Raw genomic sequence first — 15,047 nt, 5'->3', positions numbered from 1 at the left:
TCGCTTTGGATTTGATGGCTCCATGGGCAGTGAGGACTTCAGAGGGAGCTGGTGGCACAAGTACAAGTTGTACCTATTTGTGCACAACTGGCAAAGAGATAACACCAATAATTTTACTTTAAAAATGCAAATATGGAATTTTATGATGAATTTGGAGAAATCGTTAAATGCTTTCTTACCAACATCTAAATTTAAGCCAATCTTAGAATTTAGTCACTCTTAGGAAATATGCAGAGATAGTTCTGAATAATTCCGTATAAGGAGAAGAAAATGAAATGTTTCTTCTTTGAAATAAAGTGAATACATGCAAAATTTCAGGGAATCAACCAAACACTCTCTATAGAAATGCGGTTGCTAAATCTTAAAATTCATAGCTTGAAGAAGTACTTCGCTGCCCAGTGTCAGGTGGATTTCTTCTTATATCCTCTGCTTTCTGTTGGCTATTACTTACACAGTGTGTAAAAATACTCAGATATTCTCTTTCCTGTATTATTTCCTCTACAGATAACCAGATTACTCGCTTTTCCATAAAATCTCAGCTATTTTCACTCAGTTTTACCTGTGTTTGGTAGGTCATTCTCATAAACATAAAACATATCAGAGACAAGATGGTATTTGTTTTGCTTTAATGGTTTCTTGTATTTTGTTATATTTGAAATAAAAATAATTTTCTAAAATACATCTCAACTAAGTAAAGTTAAACTCTTTATGAAAATACACAACCAATACTCTGTCATATACATGATTTTTTTATGATGTTTGTATACTTGCCTTGTGTCTGGTGATGTTAAACATGGCTTCTAATTACTAATGTGAATTAGCAAAATTGCTGCTAAAGTTATTTAACAACCAGCTGCCCCCCAAAATAAAATGCAGATTTTTGTTAAATAGATGAAACAGGTTTTTGTTGCTTTTTGAGGAGAATTCCCAAAGAAGGTTATATTTTTGCGAATTCTGGTTTTTGTATTTTATTTATGTTTATAGTTATTTCCCTCTGGCATTTTGTTTATGTATTTCCATGTTTAAAGATATGTGTGTGTGTATAAGTATAGAAAAAAAATCAGGTTGTCAGTCTTCTTGGCTCCCTTTCTAAGTAGTCAGGTAGACTGCTTCTAGTTGCCATTGTGAATGAAATAGCCAAGTAACTCATCGATCATACGCAAATATTTATTTGGGGCTCATATCTAGTTCTTAAGTAACTACCAATATAATTTGGTACCATTGTAGAATTTTCTAAATTGTGTCTGTACATAGCAAGATCAACCATTGCTTTTTGCCTACCTTCTAAAAAAAAATCCCCATGATTTATTCTGTCAAAATACAGCCATAGATCCAGTGAACAAAGGAAGTAACTCTTCATTCAGCCAATAAAGCTGCTTACACTTCTACTCTTTCAGGAATATACCTTGCTCTTCTATCATATCTTCAGAGTAATAAACTGTGCAGCAACCCTTTGATGTAGGTAATAACATTTGACCTTGCAACACAGTACGTTCCCTTGTGCAAATGAAGACAAACTTAACACATTGATGTTGTGGTGGTTGTTCATTAAAAATCCCAAACACACACACAGAATTGGTGTGTAGGATAGCATAATTACGTCTAGTGCCTTCTTTTGGTAAGTCAGAAGTGAAGATGGTTGTGGTGAGATTGTCTCCTTTAAAATAATGTGAGAGTGGTTTTGGTGCTGCCTTAAGAGGCTGTAAATGGGAAAGAATCTATTCCATCCAGTGTATACAGTGCTTTTAAAATCAATCTATTTCTAGAAACTAAATTGTCCTGGGACCAGCTCTTGATATAAAAATTCATAGAAACCTGTTTTTCTGAGTGTGGTAACTTCTTGCCATAGTGCTGTAGTGTTAGAATTCACATTGGCCAGGTTGTTCTGTAAATTAAACAGTGACAGCTTCCCTCGGGGGAACAGCCAATGTATTTATGATGATGTGCTGATTACACAAAATACACTGCAAGCAGAAAACAGCTGCAGAGAACAAACCTCTTAAAAGAATACAATTACAAATAGCACCCTCAGTATTTCTAGTGGTGAGAGCAAAATACAGCATGCTAATTCAGGCTTCTAGTTTGCTTCCAAAGAAGAAAAGAGATCTGCAAAGAGGAGGCTGAAGTATGGTTGGATGCACACACAATGCCAATGTGGAGCGGCACATAATCCCCTCCTGAAGGTGAAGGGCAAGAACACACCTCAGGCCTGCTGTTTAGCTGTCCTTGTTGCTTAAAATTCCTGTGCCTGCAACTCCAACAACACTGGCTGGTGAGGTGGTGGGGCTCTGGCTTGGCGGTGTATTGACTGCTGTGGTTCATACCCTGTGTCCTGATTAAGAGCTGAGATGTGATTAGATGATTAATTTATGCTACCAGTATGACCATTATGAAACAGATCATGGGATATACTGTAGGAAAAAAAAAAAAAAAAGGCCCTGGTTTAAAGCTGAGCTTTCTTTTGCTGCTAATTATTGCTTTGAAGGAACTTTTAGGGAAAAAAAAATCCAATTGTTCTTTGCAGTAGTCTGCAGTGCTTTGTTTTTGAAAAGTTCCTGTTTTGTATGTGTAGGGCAAAGTCTTGTACAGTCCAGTTTAGGATAAGATGAAATTTGAAACATAATATTACTGGAAGATGGTGGAGGTGGGACTGTGATTATAAGCTGAGGATACAGACACGTGAAGAGAAAAGGTCTTCAGCTGGAAGAAAAAATGAGAAGTAACTGGAATTGCTTTGTATAGTGCAGCTGTATGCAAGAGTTTTGTTAAGGAGCACTGTGGTGGGATTTTCTGTGAGGGCTTGTTGAAAATGAGGAGTACATGGCAATGGCAGCTCCCACAACTGCTAATATCTCACTTTGGAGAGTTGCAAAAGCAAAAAACCTCCGCAACTCCACAGCACATTCTTTTTTTTTCTGAGTTGATCTGTCACACTTAAATCATTAAAATATAACATTTGACTTTTGGCTACGCCATGTATGTATGTGGGAGGGTAAAAATACAAAGAATGCCCTTTCCATCCACTTTTTCAGAGTCACTGATAGATGAGTATAATGCCTTTTAAAAGTCTGGATTTACTGGTGTTTGGTGTCTTTGTTATGTTCTGGGACTGTATCAATAAAACATATTTCAGGCAAAAAAATTACCTGTTTAAAATGAATAAATGTGGTTCTTTCAACATACAGATCTGATTTGAGAGCAGATGAACTAAAAGTATTGGTACTCTAATTTGGAAGGACTTAATTCACTAGCTTTGAAGAAGTATCAGATTTTCCAGCTATGGATTGCTGGCTTGTACTAATAGACTGTTATTCATCTGTCTGTATTTTCTTTAAATCGTTTTTGAGTCTCTGTGTGTTGTCCTGCTCTGCTTACATGTATCCCATGTGGCAAGAGGGAGTTTTGTATAATCACCCTGCTTTAATCAATAGAATAATTGATAAACCAGATAAGATTTAAACTGATTACCTCCCCGAGTAGAACTCCCCGAGGGCCTTGGACTCTCTTAATTTTGACATGTATGTTGTGTACCCCGTGGATGAAGTGCAGTTTGAATTATCTGTTTTTATTTGCTTAATGATGGGGAGGGTGTTAAAGTCAAATGTTTAATTAACCCAGCAATGGGCTGCGCTGTCACTTACACACACATCCAGCTGATTGAGATATCTCACCGAGAATACTGAATAGGAATGATAATGTGGCACTGAGACGGAAGATTGCTTTTTCAATCCATTTGCTGGGTCACTGCTTTGAATGTCTTACTGGATGAAAGGCATTCAGCCTGGAAAAAAAATTCAGCATTTAAGTACATTTTGTTTTCCTGGCCCCTTTCCACCAAGAAGTTAAATAAAACAGATATGCTGTAGGTTTAATAAGCCATTCATGTTGTAACAAAAAAGCTGCAACTACTGGATCTCAAATAGGCGGTGGTCTAGAGCTGTACCATTTCCTTAGGAACAAAATGTTTGCCACCCCAATGTAGCTGAAGGTGAGAACCTGTGTACCTCTTTATCTTTCGTTCTTTGGTTGCTTGGCTACTCACCCCATTTGATGGTCTCCACAGCATGTCCAACTCTTCTTTCTTACCCAGTTCAATGAAATTTAAAATAATACTTTGTAACTCCTTGTTCTAGTTAAAGAAAACGGTGTTGTAGATTTAAAATTATTTTATTGCGGCAGAACCTAATAGTGAGCTATTAAATTTAAATGTCGCAGGAGGGGCTGTTGTGTTGCCACATTTAAATTCGCTTTAGCCAAATCGGGAGAGCCCAAGGGTTTGTTTCTTGGGTGGCAGCTGTTCAAAGGCTGCAGTGCTTTGCTAGCCAAACATTATAAAATGTAGTGCCTAATCTGTAACTTTCAATTCTTTTATTAGAAAATTATAATTTTTTTTTTTGCTTAATGTGATTGGACAATCACACCTTTTTTCATATCTACAGTGTTTTTTTCAACAGCACTGTATGGAGGTAAACACACCCTGTATTGGAAGCTAACTAAATTTGCCTCATAGTCCAGTGGTGTGATTGATGCTTCTTGTAAGAAATATAGCTTTGGAAGCTGGAAAAAGCACCGAAGCCTGGCTGTATGGACTAATGACTACTGTGAGGCACACTGGGGAGGTGGAGCTGTGTCATCCAAACTGCTCCATGGTGACTCTGGAGGTGCTTTGAACCTGTTCCAGACTGAGAACCAAGTAGCTTTGGCTGCAGGGTCACCTGGCTAACAGTGTCTAAGACAAAGATCTGTGTGCCTCCACATTCAGTGGTGTGGACAGTGTGCTGTGAATTCCCATCAGTTTGACACTGCAGTGAGATCACTGAATAGACATTTCTTATCAAGTGAGCTGCTTTAGGGGGGAAACTGTGCCTAAAAAGTTAACAAGTTTTGTTCCCCTATGCTCTCATTTTTACTTTGGACAGACAACTTGTGCTTCATGCCTTTGTTTTGTATCTCATTTTCCTCATTCCAATAAAAAATAGGAAGGAAAAAAACAACAAGTAAAGCATAAAACAGTACAGTGAGATGAGGATGGCATGTAGGTGTTTGAGAGTGAGAATGCCACAGGCTCTGAGGAAGGGATGTGATGACAGGTGGAGGTATTTTCTCTGTTTGACAGGGAAGTTCAGAATGAGAGGTTTTGGAAAAAGAACTGTAGGTGATGACCAGGAATGAGAGGGGAAGGGGTTTTATAGTCAGTCCAGTGAGTTGGTATTGGTTCTTCGAGAGAAATAGTTTAAAAAGTTAGAAAATAGTGCTTGGAGAAGGATGAAGCCTGTATAACTTAGATCAAAGTTACAAGGTTCTTATATAGATTGAATTAGAAGATATCAATATAACCTAATATATCTATATAATCTGGTATCAGTATAACCTAAATAATGACTTTTTATGTATCTATCTAACCTGATACCCATATGATCTGAATCATAGGTTTTTATACCCATATAACCTGAATTATAACTTTTATACCTATATAATCTGATATAAATAACTTTTGATACAATGTAATGGCTAGTATATGGTTAACTAGTTGCTGAATAGACAAAAAAGAAGAAAAAAAACTTGCCAGGTGGATAGATAAGTGTAGAACTAATGAAAAATCGGCAAGTGCAAAGCCAGTTAGCCAAAAAAAAAACAATTTAAGCCAGTTAAGACCAGACGGACCAAGAAACACTGTAACTGCACATGGTCCGAAGACAAAGTTGGGATGTTCAGATGTGAAGAAGACCTTGGAAGCCTTCATCAAAGGCCCCCGACCTCCCCAAGTTGGGGCAGCGCCAGCGCAGTGCAAAAGAAGTGTCTAATAACCATGAGCTCATATGATGTAAATTAGTTCTGGTGCCTGTGTGGTGATGTTGTAGTGATACAGTGACACTGAGCAGTACTTACTGTGTAAGTGTAGCACAGCACTGGACAAAGGTGGGTTAGGTGGAGATATCCCCCTCCCCATCAGCACTGCAATAAAGAAATATCTGCTCTGTAGGCGTTGGTCTATAGGGATTTATTTCCAGCCTATCTTTCAGGCATCAAGGACTTGAAATCTACAGCAAAACTAGACACTTTTACAACCAGTTTCTAAGAGCACTTGCAACTCCTATGCAGATGAAGTTGTAATAAATACTGTACAAAGAAAGTTAATCTGTATCTAGAGAATTTTAATAAATAAAAAGTTTTACAAAACTCTCCTTGGATCTGTTGGCTCTTGCTAACTCTTGTAGAAATATGTTTTTGACATTTATTTTGAATGTTGGCTTATATTCCAAGCTGACTTTGTGTTGTCCCCCCCACCCTACATGTAGGGGAAAGAAATCAAGAAAACGTCTTATTCCAAATCACTGATAAAAGCCTATAATTCATGAGAGGGGAGAATGCTGTGAACTGTGAATAAGAGTGTATAATTTCAAACTTTAGTACTTTTACACTCTGGAATGAGTGTTGAAGATTAATTTTTGTGGATGGAATGTAGCAAAATGAAAGCAACAAAGAAATGAGAGCCAAGTCTGGATTGATTCAGTTCTTCTCTAAAAGGCTTCAGTTGCATGCAAAATCCTTCTTCCTGAAGTATGTGTGGCACAATTCAGCAGTCTGACAGAAAAATTTAACCCCAGCTGAAACTGTTATAAAGGAATTTTTACGTGAATTTAAAAGATGGGAGAAATTACTAATGTTGTCCTGAAGAATAGAAAGGGAAGAATATTGTTTTGTTCAATGTGAGGAGCAGATGTACAAGGATAAGTTAGTAGGTAATATTCAGAACAAGTCCTGACACCAGTGTTACACAGATGATCTGGTTGAATATTTGAAAGTATACCCATATTATGTGTATTGTAAGGTTAATTGGATGTTTTCAGCCATGCTTTTTTGGGAATGTGTGCTTTGTATTCCTTAAAAAGATGTAGATGGCTTTGAACTAGATAAAATTTTGGAGTACAAGATGTACGCTATAAAATTGTGCGTAGAAAGTGCTAGCTATAAAAACATGTGTATACCTGTGAAGGTGCTGATCAATTTGTGCTATTTAGGAAAGAAAATTCCAAAACAGACCTGGCTGTGAAGAAATGCAAATAATAAAATTCAACTAGAGGTCCTTGAGGCTTCTTAAGCTCTAACCTTGTTATGAGGAATGGGGAAGTCGAATTGCCTAATGCAGATGTCTGTGAGTTGCAAAAATAACCAGATGTCCTGATTAGCAGAAGCAAATGTTCTTCCCTTAATCCACATGAAATTATATTCAAAGGCTCTCCGAATGTAATGTGTGTGTAAATAAGGGACCAACAAACATTGGAATAGAAAGAGCCATTGGCCAACTAGCTTGCAAAGCTTGAAATATTGAATATTAAAAACAAATTTGCCACTGCTGACTCTCTTAAATTCACAGAACAGAGCTGTTAAGCAGGGCTGCTTCCTGGGAAACGTGGAAAGCCTATTCTCATTAGCTATTTTCTCACTCTCTCTGTCTCTCTCTCCCTCTCTCTCTCCTTCTCTCTCTTGAAAAATGTGGATGAAATGAAACTAGCTTTTTAAAATTCCCCTAAATGACTTGTTCTTAGCATCTGTATTTCAGAGGGGTAGTGGTGGTGTTTTTTTGTTAGCTACAACTAGATTTTTGTTGTTCGAAATGCATCTGTTCATCAGATCTTTGATACTTGTGCTGGGTTTTGGTATTTTAATGTTAAACTAAATTTACTGTTCTAGTAATGCAGACTTCCCACACCATTAAATTACCCTTTATAGCCAACAAGTAATTACTAAGTTAAAGAACGTCATAAGAAGCTTTTCTTAATGTTATGAAATTCTCTTATCAAGTCTCATTGCTTTGAAAATTTATACTTTTTCAATTACTGATTTGAATGAAAAATAAAACCATGAAGGATCTGTTGTAAAGATGTGAAAACCAGAATATTGTCCTGTTGAAACTTTAGTTATCATCATCAGTGTTAACATAGAGGCAGACCAAATTAGGACTTGGGTGAACATAAATGTGTGTGTCTGGTCAGAGGTGTAGTGTTGTGCTTCCCATTTTCACTGCTGTCAGAGCTTCAGTTTTAAGAATTTAAGTTATAGCTGAGCAGCTTGGGCATGAATTTCAACTTGTAAATGTTCCAGGTGGGGGTAAAGTCTTCATCATGGGGCATTTATAAATGTACTGGAGGAAAAAAAAAGCACCATTATTCTGTGCAGCTAACAAGATAATACATATGATAAACAGAATAGGCATGTGCATGCCAGTCTGTAGAGCAGACACTGAACTGGAAGCCTTTTTAGTTTATTCCCTTTCATTTTCCATTATCAGTCAGTGCAAGGCAGGCTGCAGATTCTCTGTCCTCTCCTTCCATCATTCTAATGCTCAGCCAAAACCCCTTGCAAAAGTACCATTTAACTTTAAACTTGTAAGAGCTGGGAAACTTGTCTGTGCCTTCATTCCAGGCTGAAGTCACCCCCTTGTGCCTACACGTTGCAATTTATGGTGTTCTCTAAAAGGATCTAATCTTGGTGAATGATCAGAGCAGCAAATGCCAAGGAGGAATGGGGTCTGATACTTATCTCTGCATTTTCATTGCTGTGGATCTCCCTGTGTGTTATAGCTGTCATTTTTGTTTTATCTACTGAACAGCAGAGAATTCCCTTCAAACTTGCAGCTTTCATACTTGTTCTTTTCAAAGAGCATTACCAATCCTAAGGACTGGTTTTATATATTGTAGTGACTAGCCAAGTAAGTGTGAATTTGAATGTTTTGGACCTCATGATAGGAGAAAAAGGAGAAGCTATCCTTACGTGTTTTTAGTGTATCTTAGACACTTATTTTTTTTTTAACAGTAATACTGCTTCAGGCTGACACTGGCTATGCCAGGATTCATCCTAGCACTGTTTGAAATGGCTGAGATATTTATAAACTGACAGACAGCATTTATAAAATGAGGATGCTGACAGTCCCTTAACGATAACAATGGACTTGGACTCATCTATCACTTACAGAGGTTATTGGAAAGGGAACATAAGGCTTCTATGTGCCTCTGGTCTTAGACTGGTACTTATTTCCACACATATCTCTCTCTTTTCAGTCCTCTCTGGCTGACATCAGCATTAGGCAATTGCAGCTAATTTCTCCATACCTTTACCTGATGATGCTTTGTCCTGTTTTTTGCAAGACAACTAACTTTGAAACATCTTGGAGCAACACCCTCATTCTCCTAAACAAGAGGAACATCCTGACTTCTGGCCGGCTACTGGCTTGAATTGGGAGGGAAGAACAGCGTGCCCTGATTGACAGACTTAACCTGGGGCTGGGCAGGGGTTAAACAGGCCTTCTGCCTCCTTTTACTTTCAAACAGCACCAGTCTGCAGACAGAATGCTGATGTACCTCTTTATTCAGTGGCTCCCTCTTGACTGAGAGAGTACCCTTCTGTCCTTGGTGAGGAGGACCAAGTGCAATGTAGGGACACTTCCAGGAACATGAAAAGGATGTCAGTTATTTTCAATTTCTGATAAAATGCTGTGTTCATTCAATGCACTTAGGAGCTTGAGGGTCAGGTCATATCAACAGTTTGCACTGGAAAAGGAAAAATGCACTATTTCACTGGTGTGTGCTAAAGCATCTATTTTAATGTGGCAGCAGAAATACTGAGACAGCTATGTCTGGCATCCAGTTTGCCCTTGGAACATTTACTCTACTCTTACTGTTTGCACACTGTGTTCCCACCGTATTATTTGCTTAGAGACCTAAAATACCCAAGTAGGTTTCCTACATGCAGTTGGATCTGCTGATACCACTAAAAGCACACTCTGCACACCCAGGCTTCTGTTCGAACTGATGTATACGCACGCAATGGCTGGAGCGAGACTTGATTGGCTTGAGGGGGTCTATTTATCAGGGAACTCGATTAAAATACAGACTGCACATGACATCAAATTTGTAATCATTTTTCCACAGCAAGCAAGCAAGCAGTTTCTGTATTGGATGCAGGTGTTTAAAGCAATAGTGTGTTTTAAGGGCCAGTGCAACACAAATTCTGGCCTTTGGGATAAAGACAAGTGTTTTGCCTGCATAAACAATATATTATTTTTTTTCCCCTCCCCGAGGTCCACACACACCTAGTTTCCCTCAAGCTCATCATCTCTGTCAGGTTAATCAATAGGCACCGTATGGCAGAGGGTCAGTAATCAGTGTCATCGTGCCTTTAAATCGTGTTGAAAATTTGCTTAAAGCCTGGGCCAATTAACATCGAGATGATGAATGGATGGGTAGATGGGAAGAGCCTGGCGCTCAGGGGCTTTGTGAGAAGGAGATGCTCAGCTGTTGAGCAGCAGACACCAGCGAATAAAATCAGCCATTCATGTGAGCTCAGTCCACCCACTCTTAATGATAATGTCAATCTAGCAAAATATATACACATTGGAGTTGTCATGAGTTCATAAATCAAAGGAGTTTGTCAAAGGCATTCAGATTAACGAGGCAGCAGCAATAACAAGTCAAATTTGCATAGAGAATTGCCCGAATCTCAGTAAATTATGATCCTGTTTTTCATTTGATTATTTGCTAATGTCTCAAGAGGGAGAATGATTATATTAGCATGCAAAATCTACTCCAGAAGTAGAAATCCGAGGTATAGCAGACCAGCACACGATGACAATTAATCAGTTTCTGCATACTAGCATAAACACGCAAGGCCCAGAAATGAACTCCTTTTTTATTATTATTTCTCCTTGCTACTGATCCAAATGGTTCAGCTTGACAGAGACTTTATATTGCTTTAACAGTGTTCTGAATTGTGCCTGCAGGCAAGACATAGTTATGCAGCTATAACCAACCTATCCATCTGCCAACCAGATTGGAATTCTCCTATCCAAGGCTTCCATTAACCCCCACTGACAGCTCCAAACAGGATTAAGAATTTGAAAGCATAAAAAATAGTTGTGCTCTTCACACAGACACACGCTTCTCCCCCACCCCCACCTCCATACACTTGGAAAAAAGGCTGTGTCTGTACTCTTTTATAATTAGTGCAGGGCAGAACAGCATCAAAGAAAGCCTCCCCCAGTTGGCAGGGGTTTGATTTCCACCATGAGTGAGGCGGTACTAAAGGTAGCTCTGCCCAATTGGTAGTCCCTGGGAGTGCATTTCTCCATGTATTATATCTCATTCCCAGCAGTGTTTTGCTGGGCTGTGTACACAAAATACTGCATGTCATCTCCTGTCAAATGCTTCAGTCTGGGGATTTCATATGCATTGTAGCATGTTGTGTTTAGTGGTGGAGGAGGCTTCATGGGGAGAGTTAAATAGTAATAATTTTGTAGTGGTCTTTAAGACAACCTGCCATGGAGTTATATTCTGTTAATTACAGGCTGAAGTTTTAAATGCAAATCAGATTTAAAAAGATCTCATTACAGGCAGTAGCCATTTTAGGAAAAATGAGCTATGGAAAGCAGAGCCCCTTTGTAGGAATCTTCTGTTAGAGACAAAATTTCAAGGTTACAAGAACTATGAGCTTGGGTTCCCTGACTTCTCTTCTCAGTACTTCCCCTGTCATTGTGTGACCTTGGGAAAAAAAAAATATATATTTCACCTGTCTATGGAAAGAGGGGGTGCTTTGGAGATTTCAGCATCTAATCTTGCCTGTATTTGTTCAAAAGAAGAGACCCTTGCATGGAAGTACAAATGCTTTTAGCCAGTCCAGCTTAAGTCAAGGAGGCTTGCCTATGGGAAGTAAATATTTTCCCTGGTGGAACGGAGTTTTTTTGGCTTTTCAGCTTTCCCATGTGTACTAGTTTCCCTTGCTTCTTTCTTCCTAACAAATTCCATCATTCCCCTACTATGTATGAAGTATAGTTGCTGCAGATCTTTAATATTCCCGGTGAGTACATCCAACTTACCGTCTGGATGCCAAATGCTTCTTTCCAGGTCTGTGCCCGGGACGTGCATTTCAGTAACCACGAGAGGGTGCTCAGAGCGGTTCCTCCCTTTGTCTGCCTCTCCTGTGGCCGAGAGCATCGCTGGAGTCCTGCTGAGACAAACCTTATTCTGACCTCGCACATGTTTATCCCTCCTCCCACCTTGTTCAGCAAGGAGAAATATATAGATGTACCGTTTCAGTCAATTACGTTATGCTCTTCCCTTGGCCATGGCTAAGTGTTGCCCTGTCAAGTGAAATTCACTTCCATGCAGCTACAGTTAGTCCTGAAATATGCGGGGTCCTGTATCTGCACCTGGATTGATAGCTTTCCTTTTCCTGAGAAATGAGCGGGAGTTATAAACATCTGTGCTTTTTCTTAAGTGCAATGCTTTCCAGTCATTCTGTCTTCACCAAGCGTAACTTACTTGCCGACAAAAGTGCATGAGCAGCGCTCCTCTTTAATAGTCTGCTATCGGAGCTGCTGTGTTGGTGCTGTAGAATGGTGAGACGCCAAGCTGTGAACCACCATATGTACTTGGCAGTCTTTGTCTGGTCTTTGTTCAGCCAACCTCTTAGCCTTGCCACCTATAAAGATAATGAATGCAAAATGGTCCTCTGCTTGCTCTTAAAATTAGATGCTCAGCTTAAAGAAAAAGTAGATAACTTGATGCTTTACAGTAACTAGAAATTTCAAAATAAGGGCTAACAGTTCACAAGCAGTTCCTGCTTTTTGATGTTTATGGGAGGGAGGATCCTTAGTGGCTTTGAAAGGCAAGGAAAATGCAAGATTTCACTGTTGATGAGAGATTATTTGGAAAGGGGAATCGTTCTGACACTTACTGTAGTGAAGGGGGTGGGTGTTGACAAAGCCACAACAAAATGTATTTCCTTTAGTAACTCACCTCAGGTTCTTATAGTTTTCACTCTTGACCCTTTTTTTTTCCCCAAAGCACAAAAATTAAAATCCTGACTTGAATCAACCACTTACTAAATTAAATTTGTAGCAGAAAAGAGCAGCTTTAATGTCTGACCTTCCTTTTTGTATGTATGTGTTTCTAGCTTGTATGTTTTTATGATCACAGTTCTTTCAAAGCAGGATTTAATGTAATAACTTGGTCCTAACTGTGACCTCATACAAAAACTTTTAAAACCTACCCTCTTACAGTGATTTATCAGGCCTGTTTAGGATTGATTTCCATTATAAAACCCTGGTTACAGCATTCCAAATGTCATGGTGCCTTATAGGTTCTATATATTGTTTAAAAAAAAAAAAAATTCAAAATCACTAGTTGGTCTGCAAGCCTTGATTTACTCCTGACCAGTTTATGACATCCCAAGTGGGGTTTTACTATTGTGTTCCTCTCCCTCCACCCCTTGTCTGCCATTTCTCAGCAGCTTCTGTCCCTGCCCTGTGTCCTGGCTGTCCCTGTGCTCACGCAGCGCTGCAGTGGCACACGCTCTGCTCTGCTGACAGCTCCCGCGGCCGCCGTGCTGCTGCCGGCCCTCGCTGCCACTGCGCGCAGGGCCCCGCTCCTCCTCTGCCAACTTCTGTCTCCTGAGGTGTTGGGCTGGAAGCTGTCTCTGTGAGAAGCCAGGCAGAGCCATGCTCAGCAAAGGACGGGTTATTTGGGGGACAGGTACAGAATGCAAACTTGTGCTGTAATAGACGCAGTCCTGAGCCTGTCTGCAAGTAGCTGGATAGGCACCCTTTTCCTGGCAGAGCTCTCCCTAGGCAGATTTTCTGTATCTCTTTAAAACATGTTTAGTTGCTCACTGCTGAATGTGTGGGAATGTGGCCTAAGGCTATGAGTAGTGTGGTGATCAAAGTTATTTTAGATGTGTGTGTGGGATTCCCCCAAAGCTGGCTGTTATTTCTCCCTGAGTGCAGTAGCTGAACCTGTGGGAAGGAGCACTGTCTTCCAGAGTAGCTGACTTTGGCAGTGAAGTCAAGATTCTCCCCACCAAATCCAGCAGTTTTTAACCATACATTTGCAAGAGACTATTCATGCCCTGATACAACTACAGTTTGTCTTTAAACCAAGCAATATTTGGTTTCAATCATCACATTAGAATGACAAAAGTTTCCTAGTTGTATTTTTAACTCATGATGGAAAAGCCCTTGTATTTCTTGTCTACATCCTCTTGTCTGACTGGAGATGGCAGCTTACATTTTGGAGAATCAGTCTTTCTAGAAATAGTGCATGTATGTGGAGTCAGGCAGCAGGAGAGAAGCTGTTAACTACACAATATTTGGGTTTTTTTTTGGAAGGATTTCCTGACAACCTCTTTTAGAACAATTTGGCTCCACCATAATTTCTCTATGATTTTAGGCAGCCAGGCAGACTCAGTGCAATTAGTAATTGTTAGGCAGATTAAAAACATAAGGGGCACAGAGAACAACAGTTGCACCCATTAAAAACCTCTTGTTTTCAACAGGTTCCACTGTTTTAAATGGTTATTCTGGGGTGTTCAGGAGCACCAGTTTTGCCATGCTGATTGAACCACCATTCAATTTTGGAAGTGGCTGTTATTGGTAGTTTCAGAATAAATCCCTAAAGCACGGGTTTCTTCAATAGATACCTGCACAGTGTTGCATTGTTGTGTTGAGGAGGATAAATTCTTTCTCTGCCATAACAAGCTGTTTGGCATAAAAGTACAAGTTAGCCTCCAGTATGTGTATATGTAAAATGCTACAGCCTATGCAGGAAAAATACTCTGTTTCTTTTCTCCTCGCAGAGTAATATTAGAGATAAGAACTGAATTAAAGCTTACTTTCTTTCACAGAATTCCTCTGAGAGAGAAGACTGTAATAATGATGAGCCCCCTAGGAAGATCATTCCTGAGAAGAATTCACTTAGACAGGTATGTGATCAGTCTCTTTAAAAATGTGATAAAACTTTCTAGCTATTTGAATCCTTAAATGCTTCTGGAAGCTGAAGTCTGGCTTGTGCTCATGGAAATCTTTTTTCTTCTTTGAAGTCTGTGCAAGTCATATTGCACCCAGGAAAATCAGACACAGAGATTTAGCTTTCAGGGGAGTTTGATGACTCTGAAGAAATATATGCTTCAGTATAGTTCAGTCAACTGTGACTTTAGCTTTACCTTTCTCCAGTTGATGTTCATCAAGACTGCTTCAGCCTTTTATTTTGTAATTG

At 39.4% G+C, this 15,047-nt stretch overlaps 1 protein-coding gene across 6 annotated transcripts in view; it reads left to right on the top strand.

The window, feature by feature from the left end:
* BTRC (beta-transducin repeat containing E3 ubiquitin protein ligase) overlaps window positions 1-15,047 on the top strand; it is a 119,755-nt gene that overhangs the window by 33,652 nt on the left and 71,056 nt on the right. For all 6 annotated transcript variants that reach the window (XM_021536362.3, XM_021536367.3, XM_021536363.3 and 3 more), the window contains one exon: window positions 14,677-14,754. In XM_021536362.3, the coding sequence (XP_021392037.1) occupies window positions 14,677-14,754 (78 nt within the window). The remainder of the gene's footprint in view (window positions 1-14,676; window positions 14,755-15,047) is intronic.

This window comes from Lonchura striata, chromosome 7 (assembly GCF_046129695.1).
Source record: "Lonchura striata isolate bLonStr1 chromosome 7, bLonStr1.mat, whole genome shotgun sequence".
Taxonomy (NCBI): Eukaryota; Metazoa; Chordata; class Aves; order Passeriformes; family Estrildidae; genus Lonchura; species Lonchura striata.
Note: the sequence above shows the minus strand (reverse complement) of the source record. Positions and strands in the feature narration are given on the sequence as shown.